The 22,263-nt window shown below is 36.5% G+C and overlaps 2 protein-coding genes and 1 long non-coding RNA gene across 3 annotated transcripts; 2 read left to right on the top strand and 1 right to left on the bottom strand.

Moving 5' to 3' along the window:
* Nucleotides 1–778: 778 nt before the first annotated feature.
* On the bottom strand, nucleotides 779–19,308 carry LOC145238494 (uncharacterized). Its single transcript, XR_013862130.1, has 9 exons — nucleotides 19,250–19,308; nucleotides 19,022–19,166; nucleotides 18,552–18,695; nucleotides 16,263–16,322; nucleotides 10,923–11,021; nucleotides 9,963–10,069; nucleotides 3,490–3,585; nucleotides 1,822–1,975; nucleotides 779–837 (listed from the first exon to the last, which is right to left on the bottom strand). It is a non-coding gene; the product is annotated as an uncharacterized LOC145238494 (long non-coding RNA).
* LOC145237615 (uncharacterized) lies at nucleotides 11,753–16,007 on the top strand. The gene has a single exon (XM_080100550.1). The coding sequence runs from the start codon at nucleotides 11,753–11,755 to the stop codon at nucleotides 14,702–14,704; it is 2,952 nt and encodes a 983-aa protein (XP_079956676.1). The 3' UTR covers nucleotides 14,705–16,007.
* Nucleotides 19,309–19,398: 90 nt separating the features above from the next.
* Nucleotides 19,399–22,202, top strand: LOC145238493 (uncharacterized). Its single transcript, XM_080101686.1, has 4 exons — nucleotides 19,399–20,191; nucleotides 20,537–21,329; nucleotides 21,576–21,829; nucleotides 22,020–22,202. Exons 2-4 carry the CDS (start codon nucleotides 21,038–21,040, stop codon nucleotides 22,200–22,202), a joined length of 729 nt encoding a protein of 242 aa, XP_079957812.1. The 5' UTR covers nucleotides 19,399–20,191; nucleotides 20,537–21,037.
* The last annotated feature ends 61 nt before the right edge of the window (nucleotides 22,203–22,263 follow it).

Raw genomic sequence — 22,263 nt, 5'->3', positions numbered from 1 at the left:
TCAGTTTTAATGTCGTGTCACATTAATGTTTTAGAGACAAAACCGAATTTGCGGATCCTTACATAATCAAAATCTAACAAAAAGGAAACTTATTATTTTCGTTTAAACTAGAGATGTACCGAATATTCGGTTTGCCGAACTTATTCGGCCGAATCGGCCACTTTTGCAAAGATTCGGTTTCGGCCGAATAATTTGTTGCGATTCGGCCGAAACCGAATCTTTTACGAACACATATTTAAAGCGTTAAACGTGTCTCTGCTTATAGTACCAACAAAAATCGCGCAAATCATTATATTTTTTAACACATTATCGTTTTCCCACTGCAGACAACTAATCAGTAATTCATTGTCGGGTTGGCAATCATGCTTGAGGCAATGTTAAACCCAACAGAACTAAAATAGGGACAAAACACAACCATTCTGCACTAATTGCCTGGTAGATAAACTTATATTTTCATGTCAAACGCGTAGCGTACGACTTCACGTGACGTCATAAATGATTCGGCCGAATTTATTCGGCAAAGCCACCGAATATTCGGTTTCGGCCGAATCGAAATTTCGCCGATTCGGCACATCACTAGTTTAAACTACCTGAAAACGTACTTGATTCAGATAATTCAATTGAAATGAAATTTGGGGATAATATTTGAAAGGACACGTCAACCAGTTAAATCGCAAAAGCAACGGTTGTATTTGGAGAAACATAAACGGATCTCATAAAAACGGTTGCAATTTAAACCAAAACTAAAAAGCTTGTATAGTTGTATACTAACAGTTTGATGGGTTTTCTGAGTTGCAGAAGTAAAGCAGACCAAACTCCGTTTCGATTAGTTAGCTTCTGTAAACAAACAAGCCAAACATTAATATTCCACTTTAAATATTATTTACTCACATTCCGCAAGATTATTGACACAATATAAATACATCAGACTAAAGTAGGCGACTTTATGTACGCCTACTGACCAGATAGAAAGTACAGAGCTAAAAGTCGCAGATGGAAAATAATGATATAAAATCCAAAATGGGTTAAGTCTGATTTTAAGCCGGTGCATTTTCGCTTTCGCTCATCTTAAGTATCCACTAATGACTTATGTCAATGTTTTTATCCTCAGTATCCTGCCAGGGCTTAGCCTTAACTGGCTTGCTTTTTTCTATTGTACATGTTATTGAGATGAACGCCAAAGCTTTTCCTCGTTGACATTATACGTACTGGTTTGTGTTGTGTGGACTTAGAGTTTGTATCTAGGTTTGTAAATCATACTCCTGTCTGACTTGTGCCCACTTAGTACATAAAAATGGGATAGTAAGTAATTTTCTAGTGGGACAAAAATATTTCAGTGTCATATTACAAAAACGAGGCACATTGTCAACAAGTGCAACCACTGTATTTATTACAGTTGGTGTTTGTTTCACTGTGTTTTTGTTAAACGCATTTCTCAACATGCTCGTTGTGTAATTTCATTCTCTATTTTATCACTATAGTTTTGTTTCAACGGGGTAAACACAAGCTTTGTCGGTAACCTAAGCTGTTTTGAAAGTAATTGTGGATTTATCAAAATGATTTCACACAATGGAGCCACGCGACATGGGAAAGTCATATTTTGTATCATGTTCTTTTGGTCATTGTTCTTGGTACGTGTTTTTTTAACAATATCACCTTTTGCAAGCATTTCTTAAAAATACTTGCTGTGCTACACGACACTTGGTTTTACATGTTGTGAAGTTGCATCTAGGATGAAAAACAATAATAATTACGCAATTCCAACCCGACGGTAATATCGATCCCAGTAACATACGTAGTAGCATAGACACAAACACCCACTGCATAAACTGAAGTTGTTATTTTTCGGAACGGAGCAAGTTCAAAGGGTGCTTCAATCAACTCAACTTTTCCACAGGTCATTGCGCTGCAACCGTGACACGTCAGAGACACGTGGATAGCATTGGTTAGCGTCACGCTTTCGACTTGTTTTAGACTGCAAGAAATATAATGTGATAAAATTCTCTTAGCGTAAGGTTCACGATTAATAAAAAAGGGTAGGCTATTTTTTACTTGATTCATCCTAATAAAAGCAAAAAAATGCCACAAATTAAAAACAGTTGTAGTGTGGGTAAAAAAGATCGATATTGAAACTCCACAATGGATCCAAGAAAGCCCTTTCTGGGGGCAGCGTCGCGTCGTATCGTCGCATGTACTACGCGTCAGTATAAGACACCATAGGTTAGTGGAGGAATTTTACTAAACCCGTTTTAGCACACAAGTAAATACAAACAAAACGATTGTTGGATGGATGTCTCATTTTATGAAAAACAAGAGACAAAGAAGCATATTATCATGTATAGGTCTGACTTTCATTGATCAAACCCCTATATTGTTTGTTTAAGGATACTCAATGTAGAAGGGTTAGACTATATCAGGGGTCGGCAACCTTTTAGGCGACGCGTGCCAATTTACTTGTTGTTTCCATGTGTCAATGACTTTGCGTGCCAACTTTTTTTCTAAATAATAGTGGTTCGTGCCAGCAGATATCAATAATAAAGAGAAAGCGCATGTAACGCTAAATTTCAAGACAATGACATGATAAAAACTATAATCAAGTAGTGTAACAAGTTAAATTGTTACTACAATATAAACACGCAATCAGTTGGCATGCCATGAAAAACCACCCAGCATGACAACCTTGGAACGCGTGCCAGGGGATGCCAAAGCAAGCCTGGACTAGATAAACAAACGCTCTATTGTACAAGCGCATGCGGCGCTCGTGTGCTATCACAATATAAAGTAGTATCTGAGTTCGGGTTTTTTAACTTAGGGATGCAATGAAAAACATTCATGGTAAACCATATACGAGTTGTTTATTTTTTTATTTTATTTTTTTCACGGGGTTCGACCCAGGATTGCCAACAAGATTATCAGTAAGCAATCATTTGCTCCACCTAGCGGAAAAAAAATAAAAAACATGTCGTTATCAGAAGGTAAACACTTATTTGTGTCATTTTATATTATATTATAAAGTAGAAAAGAGTTAAATCTTTTGCTTGAGGTTTGAACGCAGGACACTTCGTAGCATAATATTTGGTCACCTTTTGTGTCTTAATCATTGACAGATTACCTCAGACTAGCTGATTAAGCGCGTTATAAGTGTTGTGGCAAAGCTGCGTTGACGGTGGGATGAAAAAAAGAAATCACAAAAAAATCAATTTATTAAGACGGCAAGGTACTGCGGGCTTATTGAAGCCCATTTAAAAGTGACTTTAAAGTGTAAAGGTTTAATAACGGCCACCTGAAGAAATAAATGGACCAAACGTAACCGTTCGTTTAATATTTTTAAATGATTAGAACCAGGTATGCTCCATTGTATATGTCGAGTTTTGTATCTAGTACCTTTACACAAGTAAAACTTATAATATCAGGTTAAAACTATCATTGACAGTATGTTCGTAACAACGCTTAAAGCAACAATAAACTAAGTCTTTAAACTGACAGTACCTGTTTTTTCAACTAATTCCTCTTTTTTGCACCCTGCTCTTCTTTTGTATTGTACGGTGCATCTTCTTGTCAGGTTTACGTCTCTTGGCCGTACTCCTATAATGCATGATGAATTGATTAATGATTCAGGTTTTCGAATGCAAAAGAAATTAAAAGCGCAATCAACCTAAGCTTTACACACAAATAAACAGCAAACAAAGTGTGTTTGTTGTGTTAAATAAACGCTACCAGTGTTTGGCGGATAAAAATCGAAAAAGTTTAGGCCTACAAATACGGTTTACATTTGATCGATCAATAATAAGATGTGTTCGCTACAACACATCCTATCGGTGTTAGCGCCTTAGAAGGCACGACCGCTAGCAACAGGGGTTGTGACATTTTTGGAACACCTGTCACGTTTGGGACAGGTGTCACGGACACCCGTTGTATGTCAACAAATCAGGGACAGGCTGTCACTAAAGTCGCTGCGGATTTGGGTGTCCCTAATTTTGGGTGTCCCTGCTTTTGAGTGTCACCAAGAATAAATAGCAAGACATAAGCGGGTAGGCGTAATTGCTTACTTGCAAGATCTTTCTTGACTTTTGTAAGTATTATTGTTTAGGAAACGGCAGTTAGTATTGACATTTGTAAGTATTATTGCTTAGGAAACGACAGTTAGTATTGACATTCGTAAGTATTATTGTTTAAGAAACAGCAGTCAGTAAAACAATGTCCAACGAAAAGTATTTGTTTGTTAAAAAAATTGACGAGTTTTTTGAAGAAGTGGAAGGCCTTACCTACTGTCCATTGTGCCCAGCCGGTGATTTTAGGCCGAAGAATGCTACAGTGACAGAACATTTGAAAATTTACCACATCCCATACAGTGCATTAAATGTCCCACAAAAGACAAAAAAAGTTGTTAATTGCAACTAGCATATTGACAATGTAATTTATGTTACTTTTAATTTCTTTTCTGTGCCAGCTATATTACAAGAGGTTTTGCAATTAACATGTATGTTGTTTTTCAGTTATTTCAGTACCATGCACAAGGCTATGCTTACCCCAAACCTCCAACAATACGGTAGAGCTACTAACACTATAACGCAAATGACAACAAAAAGTCGATTAGTTATATCTCCAAAAATGCTCACGGTTAGGGCTATTAAGGTCGGGGTAAGGTATTAGCACATAAAATTCAATAAAACTAACCAAAAAAATTAGTTACTAATGTAAAAGTTTTTTGAAAACTTATTCCTCAAGCCAACCCATTGAGAGCCGCTAAATAAAAAAATCCAGCTCTTTACGCCCCCTAATCTCCCGAAGTTGTCATTTGCGTTATGGTGTTAGTAGCTCTACCCAACAATACAAAGTTTCGCTCACACTTTCACTGCCCTTTTTGCAAAAAAATATTGACACGGACACCTGTCACAAAATCAGGGACACCCTGTCACAAATCTGGGGCAGCATGTCAGTGACAGGCAACGAGTGACACCCTGTCACTAAATTGTTACAGCCCCGTCTCACCGCTAGATGTAACAAGTAAGCAAAATAAACCAGGTTTTGTTCCGCACGAAAAAAAAATTACTGCTAGTTACTACGGCGTGATTGTCTACTGAGCAGGCATACAGACGTCAAAAATTTTCCGGGCGTTCGTATTGGGTTTCTCATATGGCTCAATGAATAATAGAATTGCCCACCACTAAATAAGTCGAGTTCAATTCAATCCGACCCAAAAATGCATAGTATTGTGGTTACAAAGCTTTAATAAAAAAAAATTCCTGTAGAATTACAAAGCTAGGTTCAATTCAAACCACACGCACCATCCATCAAGTGCTGTTTGTTCCGGCGTGTTTTTGCAGCCTGTGAAGCGGAAATTTCAACCGCACTGGTAACTCGCACGTAAAGTTAGTCGCACAGAAGATTTTGGGGCAGTTTTTAACACAACGGAATTAGGCATTGCATTTCACTTTACAACATGCGGCAACTGGGCGATCGTTTCCTGTTTTTCAGTTTACAAGCAAGGACAGCTTCTAGTATGCAAAAAGGACAAGTATGCAAAAGGTAAACTATGCGCAAGTATTTAGACGCTAAACTGCATATTTGTTTACAAGTTAGATTTGATCAGTAAAATTGTGCTGATCATAAACCGCTGATGGACCAACAATTCAAAAAACTCAAAAACAACGAGTTGTGTGAAAAATATATCAGATTGGAAACAAACGTCCGACAGACAAGACCATTGTTTTGGGCAACAGCAGGACAGGACACAATTCCTCAACTAGGGGGACGTTAAAAGCGTGTCTGTGAAATCAACCGTGACGCACAAGCCGACGAGGTCAAACTATTTTCTCACATGCGCGCAAGTCGGATGAGGTTGTTAAAGGCTGGCTGCGAAGTTCATCCAACCGTCACTTCACGATTTTTTATTCGCTTAGCAAGTGAACAGAATGCGAAAGTTCGTTAATGAAACCCAAACGAAACCGCACTTTAAAAAAAGTTTCATTATGCACCTGTTTAGTGCTAAATATCAGCTGCGTGTTGCTTAGCAGTTTTAGGAATCGGTGAGTCAAAGTTGTCTGGATGTAGTTCACGACCGTTGTTAGCAACTGTACGGTTATTAGTAAACAGTCAAAGTCCTGTAGTGTTATTTTTTTTTTGCTTGGGAATCTGTATGATAACAAGTAAAACATATATGTCCAACATGTTTGTGAAACAGTCCTTTTTAAAGGGTATTTATGGAAATATGTTGAATTAACATATTATTCAGTGTTTTTGTGTCGTCACTTTGTTAGGTACCTGACAATCGTGATATTTAGGTAATTTTGATCGAAAAATAACATCAAATAAATGTGACTATTAAATCTCGTTAAGTGTGTCTTGCTAACACTTTTAAACAGAATAAAAACGTTCCGGGTTTTGTGACAAAAGACTATCACCATGCAAACGGAATTAGAATTAGCAAATAAGTTAAAAAATAAACAATGTTATGACAATGGTGCGGAAATTGAACCAAAGGAGTCAGCAAAAACTTTGCATCAGTTGGGACTTGTGTACCAAGACAAAAGTCCAGATAAAATCAGTCTCATTCAAAGTGTTGCATTAATGACGTCAGCTGTGTTAAGGCAGCCCGACAATGCAGATAACATTAGGAAGGATCTTGATGACGTGTGCATGCATATCATGACGTTAGCTGGCGCTCCACATCCAAATGCAGAGATTGTCAGTAAAGCTGTTGCCGAAACCAAAGCACAAATAAAAACACTTCGTAAAAACGCAAAAGATATGCTTAATGAGCTTCAACCAATGTCTGACAACTTGAACGGCGAAGAGCTTAAGACTATACGAAAACAGAGAGTTGTAAAGATAAGAAGAATACAGGATTTTGTTACTGAAGCATACAAAGACATAATGGCTCTTATTGCAAAACATACCACTGACATAATGGGAAAAGAACCTTGTAAGTTTGCTTTGGTAGGAATGGGTTCATTCGCTAAAAAGGAAGTTACTCCATATTCTGATTTTGAAAGTATTATTGTACTAGAGGAAGGAATTCACAACTACCGGAATTACAATAGCGTTTTAAATCACTTTAGATGGTTCGCAACTGTTTACCAAATGATTTTGGTCTGTCTTGGTGAAACTTTGCTTAGATTTTTAGCAATTCCATGTCTCAACAATCCCTTAAATAAGAAAGAAGATTGGTTTTATGATGCATACACTCCATGTGGTATTTGTCCTGATGGATTTGCTCCACAAGCTAGCAAAAACCCATTGGGAAACACGACAATCGAGCTGATTAAACCAGTCCCAGAAATGGTAAAGTATTTAGAATCAGAAGAGAATTTAAAAAACGGATATCATTTAGCAGATATGTTGACAACAACTTGTTTTGTGTTCGGCAATTTCGCTGTCCATAAACAGTTTGACTCAAAGATAAAACAAAAAATAAACCAGATACCCATCTTTAACCAACGAGTGCAGCAAAATGTTAAAAAGGATTACGAACTATACAGAGTAGGAAGTCAGCACTTGCATCAAGTTGATATAAAACGTGTTGCGTTAAGGAGTTGTACTCTTTTTGTTTTAGCTCTTGGTCGTTTGTACGATTGTAAAAACTTAACATGTTTTGATATCCTTGACGAACTGAGGGATCGCAGTGTCATAGACCAGATGTTGCATGATAAACTTCAATTTTCGTTGGCAGTTGCATGTGAAATCCGTTTGAGGTGGTACAGCAACGCATCAAGCCAAAGTGATATCGTACATGAAGAGATGGAAATCGGTCAGCCAACGAGTATGGAGAAGGTTTCCGAAAACATAGGAAGCAAAGCAGTTGTAGATGGATTAAATATCACTGAATCACTTCAACAGTATGTCGTGTCATGTTGCAGTGAAAAAAGAAAAGAAAAAGTCCAGTTTACAGAATCACTGCTTAAGGCAGTTTTGCTGGCAACTATATTTAAAATGTTTAGACACGCTTTGAAACTAACAGAAGAATGTAAAGACTCGGAAGAGTTTGGAGATGAGCATGTCCTACTGAAGTTGTTTTATGCAGGGTCTTTGTATCAATGCGGCGAATATGAAAAAAGTCTCAAATTCTGTAAAGACGAACTGGCCCAACTTACTCTGTCTGCTTCATTCGACATGCGAGGTTTGTACTTGGAAAAATGCCACCAATGCCTATTTCATTTGGAGAGATACCAAGAAGCATTAGAATATACAAAACTGCTATCACAGAACTCTTTCCAAGGAATGCCTTCTGTATCAAAAATGGAAATCAATGCAGATATGGGAAGATGCTATCTGCACCTTGGTGACAAAAAGGCGCGAAAATATTTAGAGCTAGCATACAACCAAACAAAAAAGAAACTACCAAACAACTTAAGCGGAAACACATACAATCAACTTATGGAAGACTATAGCGTGTGCCTTAGTAAATCGGGTTGTTATGAAGAAGCCCTTACGGTAAATGACGAATGGATATCCGAAAGACGAAAACTGCATGTAGATAAAGAAACTGATCCTTTTTTAAACGTTAGTTTCTTTTTAAAAGGCGTAAATCTGTGTGGTGTGAAAAAGTACGAAGAAGCTCTTGTTTATCTTGACAAATCGTGGAACGCTGTAAAAAAACGTGATAAAACTGCTGATACAATCTATTGCGTTTCCCCTAAATATGAATGCTTGATAAAACTGGGCCGGTTAGAAGAAGCAGAAAGTTTCTTAAAAAATATTTGGTATGAAAGGCTGGAACATATTCGTTTGGAGTACAAAGCAACGATACCTAGAGCAGAATATTCAGATTTCTGCTGTTTTATGTGTCATGACATTTCTGCAAAGCGTTTTGAACGCAAACAACCCAACGATGCAATTTGGTTTGCCAAAAAATCGTTTCAGTTTGGGAGTCTGAAATCTATCGAAATGTTTCTGAGCGCTGTACAGTTACTTGTTTTAATTTTATGCGATTTACAACGCTTCGAGGAGTGTCTTGCCGCCGCAAAACACGGATTAAAACTTTTGCAATTTGCATGTGAGAGCTACTGCGTGGAAGAAAGTTTTGTTGACCTTGTCCAGATATTTGCACGCTGTGAATTGGAATTAGGAATCAGCCCACCAACGCTTCCTTACGATTGCACCCCCTCCATATTTTACCATGCGGGAACATTTTTGCCCTGACGTTGAGCGAAGTTGCTTGGACCAAAAATATAGATATTTTTTTCAATTGCCATTACGATTTATAAACATTGCTCAGCGGGGAAACATGTAACTAAAAAATAAAAATATAAAACATAGCTTTATAGTAAGCTGATTGTCTTTGTTTTGTCGCACACATAATAGTTTGAAAAACTTTACGCAGCATAGGCATTTAAAATTCAATATCCCCCGAAAAAAAATTTATTTAAATAATTCATATCACCTTGTCCTTTTTTTGTGTTTTTGTTCGTTTTTTTTATTTGCTTTTGTTGCGATTTCGCACTTCTCTTGTACTTTAACGGTTCTATTTTGTGCTGACTCAACAATGTTTGATATATTTGTTGATGTGGTATTGCTTGTAGAAAGTATTCTCACGTTTTCCTACCAAATATGGGAGGATTTCAAGTGTTGTCAGGAAACCATCTAACAAAAGTGTTGAATAAATGTTACAGCGCAGGTCATGTGACAATATATTACAGGTAAAAGGACAAGTCAACTAAGTAAATCAAACCTGGCCGTCTTCCAAACTCTCCCCGCGAGGCGATTTTTCTAGTTAGTTGCCCAAGATTTGTGTATTTAACCGAAGAATAGTCAAAAAGTAAACGTAAAGTTAATTTGTATGATCAGGTTTGATAGGGAGAGATCCACGACATGTTCATAAAGTAAGGTTAAGCATACAAGGAAGCAATTTAGAACAGACCGGCAGTTATTTTATGAGACTATTTTATGAACTTACTAATGACTATATACCTGTAATAACACTAAACGCAACAACAAACGAACGGTCTATAAACTGACAGCACCTGTGTATCGACGTACTCGTCTTTTTCTTTTGCATTCAGCTGCAGCTCTTCTTCCTCTTTAAGAGAGTATAAAGTGTCTTCCAGCATGTAAACACCGGGTTTGGGTCCTGGATTTTATACAAAATGTTTACGTTAGAAAATAGAAAGTATAAACAAGGTTACAAACGTGATGAGACCTCTATTGCAAACGACACAAGTTCAATAATTATTATCACAAAGGCGTTTTATTTTTCAACAGAAAGTACATAATGCCGTTTGTTAAGCTGAAAGGCAAAGCGGAACAGATAAAGGTACTTTACGCTAGTCTGTGTTTAAACCCAGAGTAAAGTATAGTTTATTGTTAAAACTTATATCGTTTAAATGTTTGCGTGTTATGACTAAAACAATACACAAATGAGGTGTGCTGCCGTTGCCTTTTGTGACTGTTGCAAAGCATCTTAAAGACCCAAATGTAAATATGCGAGTAAAACGCTAAATGTAAAAGGGTACGGTGATATTGCACGAACATTCGGGCATTGTTTTGCTAAATTATGCCTGAGCTAAAACACATTCGCGCGTTTCTTAGTGTCATTTTCATTACGTTGGGCTAAAGAATGTTCCAATATTAAACCGTTGGTGACCAACCATTTTAAATCGTTTACTTAAAACATGAAAACTCCCAAACAACAAGTTGTGTGATGTGTTTATCACAGGGCGAAACTCTATCGGACCAAAAACGTTCGGTAGGCAATAGCAAACTTTTGTGCAAAAGCGGAACCACTAACATTTGCGTGTTTAGAGGGTTTTGATGCTCGCCCAAACTAATCTGTTTTTGCAACATTGAGATCTAACTTTGATTTCAGCGACGTCATACTGTAGAGTTACGCCACCGCTTGATGCACAAACCGAAAAAGGGAATTAAAAATCATTGATACTTGTATATTTCATTAAGTTATGATCAGCCAATCTCCCAATACTCACAACACAAGTTCGCCCCATTCCTTTCAACTTTTGTCTTGTTGACAACTAGTGACTTTTGCCTTCGTAATCGCGACCACAAGTTGTTTATTTTCAAGTAATCTATGACAAAGGTTTATGGTGGTAATAATAAACCATGTTTCTGCACAATTACCAGAGGTTTAAGTTAAATTCAAGTTTTAATGCGAGCAAAAAAATACGTTGGCAAGCTACAATCGCTTTGGCCACTATACGACGCAGTCGATCGCAAATCGTAAATTTTGGCTATGTGCGCAACCCTCGTTGATAGGAACTTCGCTTTGTTCACACAGTTGCTACGCTGGGGCCTAACCTTAGATATTCCAGTCTCTGGTTTATTGTGTGGTGGTATTGCTGAAATCAAATAATGTTGGAATCCAAAACCACACTTTTTCAGTTTTATTAACACTTAAATATATACTTTTGTGTTATCTGGACTTAATCATGATTTGTGCCGACTAAAATAACTCAAAACAAAATTAATTGAAATGACGCCACTCTGAAAAGAGATGTAGACGCGTATCAGGTAACAACTGCCTTTGTTGTTCAAACCACACTGGAGGTTTTGTTTTGGATAGTTGACGCCAAAAGGGAAGTTGACCAACATTTAGACTTACTCAGTTTGGCTTTGCATTCGTGCTTTCACAAATGTGTGATTAGTGAGAGATAGCTATCATTAGCGGAACACCACGAAAAAGTGAAGGTAAATAAACAGTGCCACACATAAAGATAAAAATAATATTTTCTTTGTTGCAGGATTGTCAAGCCAAAAGGATGTCTTTATCTTTGTGCGCATGTTTATGGCAAAAGTGAAAATGGCCAGAGAAACTAATTTAGCAAATAAGTTAAGATACGAACAATGTTATGACAACGGAGAGGAAATTGATCCAAAGGAATCAGCAAAAACTTTGCATCAGTTGGGACTTGTGTACAAAGATAAAAGTCCAGATAAGATCAGTCTCATTCAAAGTGTTGCTTTAATGACATCAGCTGTTTTAAGGCAACCCGACAATGCTGAAATCATTAAGGAAGATCTTGATGACATGTGTATGCACATCATGACGCTGGCTGACGCTGCAAATCCAGATACAGAGCTGATGAATAAAACTGTTGCCGAAATTAAAGAACAAATTCAAACTTTTCGTGAAAACACAATAGATAAACTCGATGAGCTGAAACCAATGTCTGATGACTTAAAGGGCGAAAAGCTTAATGCAATTCGGAAGCAAAGAGTTGTACAAGTGAATAAAATACAAGATTTTGTTACTGAAACATACAAAAACATAATGCGTCTCATAGCAAAACATACTTTTGAAATAATGGGAAAAGCACCTTGTAGGTTTGCTTTGGTAGGAATGGGTTCGTTGGCTAAAAATGAAGTTACTCCATATTCTGATTTCGAGAGCATCATTGTGTTGGAAGAAGGAATTCAGAAACAGCCGAACTATAAATATGTTTTGCAGTATTTCGAATGGTTTGCAACAGTTTACCAAACTATACTGGTCCGTCTGGGCGAAACTTTGCTACGATTTTTGGCCATTCCATGTCTTAATAGTCCCTCAAATAAGGAAGAAGATTGGTTTTATGACGCACACACTCCATGTGGAATTTGTCCTGATGGATTTGCTCCTCAAGCAAGCAAGAACCCATTGGGAAGACAGACAAAAACAGAAAACAAGCCTTGGACAACTGAGCTGATCAAACCAGTCAGTGAAATGGTAAAGTACTTGGACACTGAAGAAGATCTAAAAAACGGTTATCATTTAGCAGATATGTTGACGACAACTTGTTTTGTATTCGGCGATTTTGCTGTTTCTGAACAATTTCAATCAAAAATCGAACAAAAGCTAAATCAAATGATCAAATTTAACCAACGCTTACAATTGAATATAGGACAAGATTTTGAATTGTTTCAAATTGGAACCATTGGTTTAATTGATAAAGTAGATGTAAAACGTGTCGCGCTGAGGAGTTGTTCGCTTTTCATTTTTACTCTTGGACGTCTGCATAAATGCAAGTCTTTTACATGTTTCAAAGTTCTTAAAGAACTAGTGGATCGTCGTGTTATGAACAAAACACTTCATGATAAACTTCAGTTTTCAATGACAGTTGCATGTGAAATGCGTTTGAGGTGGTACAGCAAGACTTCAGGCCAAAACGACATTTTGCTTCAACCAATGCAGCTCGGTCAACCATCGCGTATGGAAAAGCTCACGGAAGAAATAGGAAAAAAAGCAGTTGTAGATGGGCTAAACATCTCAGCATCGCTTCAAAAATTTGTTGTCAAATGTTTTGAAGAAGAAATGTTACAAGAAGCTATAAACAGAACACCTATCCCACCATCGCTCCAACAATATGGTTTTGAATGGGTAGCAGGGGAAAGCAAGAAAATAATTGATTTTGAGGAAACGCCATTGATGGCTGCATGGGTGGCAAGAATGTTATATCTCTACAGATTTGCTTTAAACCTAACAAATGAATGCATGAAGTCGCACCAGAATATCAGTGCAAAAGACTGGCGTGATTTGCATGTTTCGCAAGTGATATGTTTACTCCATTGCGGAGATGCTGAAAAATGTCTCGAAGTCTGTAAAGAAGAAATAACAAGACTTAATTCACCCGACTTATACGACATACGTTGTTTTTACATAAAACAATGCTACCGAAGCCTAATTGTTTTAGAAAGATACGAAGAAGCTTTAGAATATTCCAAAACGTTATTTAAAACCCATACCAATGAAGTTAAGACTGTAACAGAAGTAGAAATCAACGCAAGCATTGGCAAGGGATATTTAAGCACTGGAAACTATGAAAAGGCGCGTTATTATCTAGAGCTTGCATACAACGAAGAACAGGAAAAGCCCAGCAAAGCATTAATCCATCACAGATATGAAGAACTTTTGATCGACTACAGCAGGTGTCTCAATTTTTTGTATTTTCATAACGATGCTCTTCTGGTAAATGAGGAACTGTTAACCTTAAGACGAAAAATGCATGTACATGAAGAAACTGACTATAATTTATACATGGCATATCTGATAAAAGGAGACAGTCTACTTGGCTTGAAACGATACAAAGAAGCTCTAGTATACATTGATAAAATATGGAAAAGCAAAGTCATTGTTGATGCCCAAAAAACCCTCCACAATCGCAATTACGTTTTTCGTAAAATTGAGTGTTTGATAAAATTGGGCCGAGCATCAGAAGCAAAATTTTTCGTGGAACATGTTTGGCAAGAAAAGATCGAATTGCTTTTTCGAAAAAATAGAGAGATGCTGCCTGGAACAGGATATTCTGAATTCTGCAGTTTTGTTTATGAGATCCTAAAAGACCAACTTAAGTGCAAAAAACCTAACGATGTAATTAAGTTGGCCAAAAAATCTCTTCATTTTTCATTTCATTCCGGCGACCCCAACACGACCGAGACGTCAATAAATATTATTTGTGTACTGATTGAGATCTTATTGGGGTTACAACGTTACGATGAGTGTCTGGCTGCCGCAAAACAGGGAATACAACTTTGTCAGTTTGTGTATGATCATTGCCATCTGGAAGAAAAATTTGTTAAAATCTTCAAAATGTCTGAACAATGTGAATTGAAGTTTGCTCCAACGGTTCCATATCATGACACACCATCCATGTTTCATTATGCACAAGCAAGTATCCCCCCGGAAATCGATGATTTGTACCAAATGATCATTACGAACAGTAACGAATTCAAACCAATAAATCTCGTTACACCAAACTCGCAAGCTGTTGAACAATAAAACTTTAACGACAGATAATGCTACCACACAATGAGAAAGACATCTCATCGTATTACACTCTTTGTTCGTGTGTTTTGTACACATTTATTCCTCTCCCTTGGTTGCGCGTTGTCATTTGCCTCGTCCTAAGGTCGCGACTGTGCTTGCGTTCAACTGATTTTACAATTGTTGCTTTATTTCGTATTATTGTGTACTGTTGCTGCGGGGTTTTCATTAAACTAAGCACGGGTGATGATTTCAGGTGACAAATAAGTCATAGAAATAAAAACTAGCTCAGTTATGATAAAGTACATCGATATTTAATTAAGAGACAAACTCAGTTTCCCAAATCCTTGAATAACCAAAATTAGGTCGCCAAACCGATTCATTCAGTACTTTCTGTGCATTCGCCACCAATGGTATATGTGAAAAAGGGTGAAGTAGGCAGCGGAAACAAATACGTTCGAATGGTTTTATTTCTACAAAATCGTAGTTATTTTGCACCTTGGTATGATAACTCATATCAAATTAATTTTCCCTCAGTGTTCGCAAACCAAACGCACAAGATGTAGTGTGTGAAGGTGCATAAAAGTGCAATGAAAGCAATTCACTGCAAAACTTCGGCTAAAGTAAAGGTGGGCAACTGTTTTGCATGTATTGGCCAAAAGTAGTGATATTGTATGCTAGAAAGTTATCTGAGGCTTGTTCTAACGAAAGGCATTCTGTATCGATTGTACTAATGAACTTATACGTGGCAAAGTGCTATTACCAATACCACCTTCATGACTACCAAACAGCGCGTCACTATTTCCAGTTTGCATTTAACTATCCACGATACGAAACGATAGACAGCATCGAGATTGAAGAATTGTTGAGCGACTACACAACATGCCTTATTTGTTCGGGGTAACTTTAAACCTAAAAGTGCCAGGTTATCCAATCGCTACAATATTTCATCGTATGACGTGCTTAGGCAAACTTGGTTAGCGATTTAAAGGTTTTTGCGCTTAATTATTTTATTTGTTTCAGTTATGACCGTGCTAAATTAAAATGTTCGCCTTATTTATTTTTTACTGTGGTTTGTTTTTGTAAAATATTCCGTACAACATGCTTTCTGGTAATTCTGTTATGTTTTTATTTCGTTCTGCTTTTTGTATATGTTTTCTGTAATTAAACTATTCAGAACGGCACCCTGTTAGAAATTTGGTTTTGTGTTCTTGGCACACGTTAGTAATTGTGTGATCAGTTTGTGATTTTCTAATCTATTCGTGGTATTATGGTCAGTTTGTCACATTATAATCTATTCGTAATTTTATGATCTGTTAGTGAGTTTGATGTTTGTTTGGTGTCACATATTAGTGGTTCAAAAATAACAGTTGATTGCCTCTGATAATCAAAATCTAACCAAATGAAACTCATTATTTTCACTTAAGCAACCTCGTCCGGTAATTGAGTCAATTAATTTGATTTAAATGAAATATGAGAAAATTTTGGGAAGAACTAGTTAAAACGGTCTCGTTGGCAATTAAATGAAAACGGTTGGCAATTTAAATCAAAACTGAAAAGCATGCGTACTTACAGTTTGATTGGGATTTCTCAGCCAAAGAAGCAAAGCAGACCATCTCCGTTTAGTTAGCTTCTGTGAACAAACAACCGAAACATAAATATTTTATCATAAATGTTTGCTCACATTCCGCAAATTTTTTGATACAAAATACATTAAATGAGTCTAAAGTTGACTTTGAGCGTTCCTACTGACTAGATACAAAGTACAGAGATAAAAGACCTGGATTGAGGATACTAATGCAAAACGTTAAAGGGTTAAGTCTGATTTCAAACGGGATGCTATTCCGCCATGCTCAGTTCGTAAATGCCACTAAACACATCTTTAACTCCCTCTAGCGATCCACATGCAAAAATAATACCATTAGGCAAGGAAATTCCATCCTAAGTAACTTTACTGCTGTCAGTGTTTTTATCATACAGTGTGGGGCCATGGCTTTACCTTAATTGGCTTGATTTTTGCTGTTGTGCATATGGTTGAGATGAAAGCTAATGCTTTTCTTAATTGACATTATACCTAGAGGTTTGTGTTGTGTATACTTTTATAAATCTTAACCCTGACCAGTTTGTGTGCACTTAGCCATGGGCGTCCGCAGCGGGGGGCAAGAGAGGGCACGTGATGTGACGAAAGTTTTGCCCTCCCCTGTATTTTTTCCTGCGGACGCCCATGCACTTAGCACATAAAATGAGGGTATCAAGTAATTTTTTTAGTTAAAGATCCGGAATAATACTGGTAGCCCATGCCTTTTAGTTTGGAGCAGTTAAGACAGTATTTGTACGAAAAAAAAATATAGGAATCCAATTGCCTTTACACATTTGAAATGCGTACAAAGATGGAATGGCACATAAATATAAAATGTAAACAAAAAGTAAGAAGGGGATGGAATGGCTGTAGAAAAGTTTACAAAACACTATAATTGTGCCGTCTTATCTTCTTTAAAAAATAAGTTTGTCATATTACCCTTCTAGTAAATTTCACAAACATGTAAGTGCTGTAATTGTAATCAAGTTATTAAATACACAATAGAACCATTTGTACTGTGCAACTGCAATCAAATCCTACGCGCAACTGAACAAACATGGACGATGAACTTTTATCAGGTGAGTCCGTTAAGGTAAAATATTAATTATAAATAAAGCTGATTTGGACAAACATACTTGTCACACACAATGTACAAAATATAAATTTTAGCACTTTACCGTGAACCATGTTTATAGGCATATTACCATTGTAGAAAATTTCACAAAAGTAACAAGTTTTATGCCATAACAACAACTTTATAGAATTCTGTTTTACCAGCGAATGGTCAAGTAAAAGAATATTATTCAACGACTATTATATACGTACTGAAGGTGCTAAAAACACATTGTAAACCACTACAAAACTAACCACTGGCTAAATTTCTTTGTGCAAGCAAGAAAAACCAAAATTTGTTTGATTTCATCAAGTTAAAGTTACAAAAACAAAATTATTTTTTTCTCTATCAACTGTCAAATACAACTTATTAATAAACAATTAGGACATACACAAAGATAACCTGTGAAAAGCATGTTTGTTCACCTTAAACTGTTACGTAGGTTGACAGTGCAAAAAATAACTCATCTTTGATATGAAATGAGACTGCTTGTTTAATTTTCTTTAAGGTTTATTTAATAGTTCTTGTACCTTAAGGCAACTTGTTGTGTGTTGTTGAAGAACATAAAAAAATAACGACTGTACTGACTATAGTGTGTGGTCTAGGAGTTTTATGCTCATTGGTTAGTGCAATGTATTACAAAGAATTTGGTAACTTTTAATTCGATTCACTCATTTATCTCCCTTACACCCCAAACTATTTGGTTTTAGATTTTCCAGTCTTTCGGTATCAGGATGTGGTTAGGTAAGGGGAGTAGAACCATATAGCAAACTTTAGAGTTGCAGCTTAAATATTTAGCACAAACCATACAAAAAGATTGTCACAAAGGTACTGCTATTTTGGGGGAAAAAACAACATTTTAGTCACTCCATTTGTTTAAAGTTATCAAAATCAGGTCATTCGACCTAAGATGTAGGTGTGGGTTATCAGGTTAAGCTACTCTAAAAATGTTTTTTTTTTCTTTTTGTGTGTTTATAAAATGACCTATTACAGCTTAACCCATTGTTACATAACATAGCTATGCTATGATGAATAATTAGTGTCAATAGATTGTGCAATAGTCTACACTTTAATACCTCATGCTAAGTGCCAAAGGCCAGTTTAGCATGAAACAGCCCAAAAACCATTACCATTACCCTAATTAAAAGTAACCAATGAAGACAACTTACCAGTATATATATATTGCTTTTTCATCAATCAGGATGAACAAAGAAAAAATTCAGTTAAGGCAGGCCTTGGAAACCACAACATGTAAGTATCAGATGTACGTTGGTAAGAACCATAATTACATCAATTAGTCCAGTATAATTTCACTAGATAAGGAAAAAATAATTTTAAAATTTAAGTAAATAGTAAAAAATAATTGTGAATGCAGCGCGCCAACAACATTAACTTGGTGTAAAATGTTGTGGTTTTCAAAATCTTTAAAGCATTTTAAATGTTTATTCAAAAGGACATGCTATTTACCGTAACAGATGGAATTTTACTTTTTCCATTATTTTCACTGAATGATTTAGCAATCAAAAACTGTCTAGGATAGTGGTTCTCAAGTATCTTTCTGTCATTCTTAATTCAACTCAGGTCAAGAATTGCAACTTATCTGACATTGATTAAAAAATAAATAAAAAAATAGACCTACAGTTTTTAGTCTGTCCATTCAAACTGGTTTTTGGTGGTAGACAAAAAAGACACAATCCACATTAGGTTAAGAGCCAATGTTGTCAAAAGTATCAAAGTGCAGACATGTTGGAGAACAGATCAGTGAAGCAGATCACCTGTAAAGTCTTTAACCAAATTTCTTAGCTTAATAATGACACAATCAATTTTGCAAACCATTGCAATAAGGCTTAAGCAGCCTAATTCTTACCAGTTATGGTTATGTGTGTTCGTATCACATTTTATTATAAAGATTATTTGATAAAAAACTAGATTTCAAGAAAGCACAGGCAGAATTAAGTTTTTTCCACAGTTTTTGGGCACCACTGTAAGGTCTTGAAAAGTTAAGCAACTCAACAATATGAAAAGTGCCTAAACTAAGGTTTGGTTGATTTTAAGGTGCCAATGCGACAATGCCAACCCATTTCTAACGTATTTAACAAAAATCATTTATAACATGAAACTATTTCTTAACAATGAATCCTTTATTAAAAATGCTTTGCAAAGACTAATGAGTCATATATTCGCGCAAATTTTAAAATAAATGCCTATAGCAATTTCTGGGTTATTTATTCCCGCAAACAAATGTCGTTGTTGTTGTTTTTTCTCGAGTTCGGTCCCTTTCCAATTACAACTAAGGTTTGTCTTAGTGTAATAGTAATTCAGTTTTACAAGGTCCCCTCGCAATTAGTTTTTTTACTGTTTGTCAAAACACAAAACTTTCCTATTTTAAAGCTCGCGCTGCAAAAATTTGGGAATACCCTGGGAGATCCCCTCTTTCGCAATTTTTTGCAAAAGAAAAAGTGTTTTGAGGAAATGGGTTGAGTTGAGAAAAGGCCTCTTACAACCTCCTCTGGTAAATTTAATTGATTCTCCATATTTTACAGTAGCTACTGTGCAAAAAATTCAAAGAAATTCCTGATTTTTGGCGACGTTACTCAACAGTTTAATGTACCGTAAGCCAAGAAGTTTTATCCCGTGTCATTCAAGCGTGACGAAGCAAAACGTCATAAAAGAACAAACACTAGTTGACCTTCCTTATTACAGAGTTCTTTGCTTAAAACCCAGTCGTGTATGGGCTGATGACGCTAATCAAGTAACTTTAAAACGACCGCAACTATCCTGTCTGCGTATAAAGGAAAATGGCACAAGGGTGGGTAAACTTAGCGTTTCTTCAATGCATGTCACTTAACTCATTGGGGTTAATTTTTTTATAACACGATCACAATTTTGTTCCAGTGAGTAACCGAAGACAAAAAGTTTTTAATATTTCTTTATTTAACGTGTAAAATACCATGTAACAATTGGATAGAGGTATCTACAGTAAGCTGCAGTAACAGTAATAACTTCCTCGTGGTGCAACTTCCTTGTCGTATAAAGCCGAGAGATTATGGTGCAACTTTGCATATAAGTTACGTGCGGCAACACTTCTAATGGTTTTTCCCAGGGCACTATACTTTGGACTAAGATCATGTGGTTGATTTTATTTTTTGTTTAGGTCTTGGTTAAACTGCTAAACAAGCAAAGATTTTAACAACGTCAGCGTATATTGGAAATTCCTGTCTCAAAAACCTTCAGGTTGTGAATAGATTGCATCTGTAGAAGGTTTCGTTGTTCCAAAATTTTATGTCGATGCCATTCGTCACTCACGACGTGCAATCCATTATATAACAAGTTATGATTATTTTTAGTTGACACTAAATGTAAAAAAACATGTTTATAACAGTGTATTTTAAAAGACTTGTTTGCAATAAAAAAGTTTTTGAGGCATTGCAATAATTGCACCACTTTGTCCACTTGACCAATTAAAGACTTCATGATGCCATGGAAGCAAAAAATCCAAATGCAAAAAGTAATGAACAAGCAAGTGCGTTGTTAAGTTTTGTTTTGTTGTCACATGGCTGTCTGCGATATAAAGCCTTTTTTGCTTTTTTCGCCTATGCCGTATATATACTACCACTAGTGACACAAATGATTCAGTTACTTCAAGGCTTTAGACATGATGTGCGCGTCACTTAGGGTTGGCCTCTACTTGACAATCTTTAGTTTGTCATATTGCCTTGACAACCACCAACAAAATTATTTGGTTTGTCGGCCGCTTGACACATTGTTTGAGCAACAACCTTCAAGTTCTTTAAATCAGTCAACCTCAAGGGGTCCTCCAGGCAGACCAGGTAAACGTGGGCCCAGGGGAGAGCAAGGTGTGCAAGGCCGACCTGGCGTGGTTGGACCGCAACCATTGATGAATTGGACTCAAATCGACAATCGCATAAATAAAATAATAAATGATGGTAGGACTTTTACCCAACTTTGCATGTAGTTAAGAATGGACCAAGAATGGATAGTTTAATTTACTGTGACCAGAATCCAAACGTATCAAGAAAAATTAACTTTATGATGATTACAGTTGATTGGTTACTGCTACTAAATGTTCAAACAAATTTCTTTCGCATGGACAGAAAAGCCAAATTATTCTGCGGCTGCAGTTGTAAAAAACGCATTATACATCAACCGCCGTGACGTTTTTCAATTTGCAGAAAAACGAAACTGTACGGGAGTCGTGTACAGAAATCATTGCTACTGGTTACCGCGGACTGTTGCAAAATACAGTAGTAACGGCGGAAAGTCGTCGGCTACAAACCTGTGTAGTTTCTATGGAGCGACATTAGTTGACATAGAGACAGAAGAAATGTACAATGTACTCTACAACTACATACAGAAAGTATGGGTGGCATACATTGATCAACCCACAAAAGAATATGTTAGCGTGTGGCTCGCTGCAACTTACAGGGTAGGCTAAACATTTTTTTTACAAAATTTTTTAGGGAAGATTATTGCCTACACTGTAATGTAAAAAACAGACAATTTGACCAAATATATGAAAAAATAAGTTTATGCCCAAAACGGCTGTACCTAATATTAAGTGTAAATACAAAGGCTTTTTCATGTTGCCAGTAATCATAACAAAATTATTTTTTTAGAATGGAAATGTGTTGAGTTCTAGAGGTGGAAATGTTTATACATGGTGGCACAGTGGCCATCCTGACAGTAATACTGCGATCGGATTGATTGTGTCGACCGGACCTGGGCGAGTTGCACCTAATACCGGGATGTGGACAACCACCGAAACGAGCATATACCCTGTGCCATTTTGTCGCCTATAAAGTAAATAAACTTCTAAATGAGTTTGCTGAGACACACTTCATTAAAATCATTTTTTACAAG

The sequence above is a fragment of the Phallusia mammillata genome, chromosome 7 (assembly GCF_965637545.1).
Source record: "Phallusia mammillata chromosome 7, kaPhaMamm4.hap1.1, whole genome shotgun sequence".
Taxonomy (NCBI): domain Eukaryota; kingdom Metazoa; phylum Chordata; class Ascidiacea; order Phlebobranchia; family Ascidiidae; genus Phallusia; species Phallusia mammillata.
Note: the sequence above shows the minus strand (reverse complement) of the source record. Positions and strands in the feature narration are given on the sequence as shown.

Bases quoted from the DNA above. Each gene is read 5' to 3' on its own strand.
- LOC145237615 (XM_080100550.1), top strand. From the start codon at position 11,753: ATGGCCAGAGAAACTAATTTAGCAAATAAGTTAAGATACGAACAATGT.
- LOC145238493 (XM_080101686.1), top strand. From the start codon at position 21,038: ATGATGTGCGCGTCACTTAGGGTTGGCCTCTACTTGACAATCTTTAGT. The intron at 21,330-21,575 runs GTAGGACTTTTA...TTCAATTTGCAG, and splicing joins AAATAAAATAATAAATGATG to AAAAACGAAACTGTACGGGA. The intron at 21,830-22,019 runs GTAGGCTAAACA...TTATTTTTTTAG, and splicing joins GGCTCGCTGCAACTTACAGG to AATGGAAATGTGTTGAGTTC.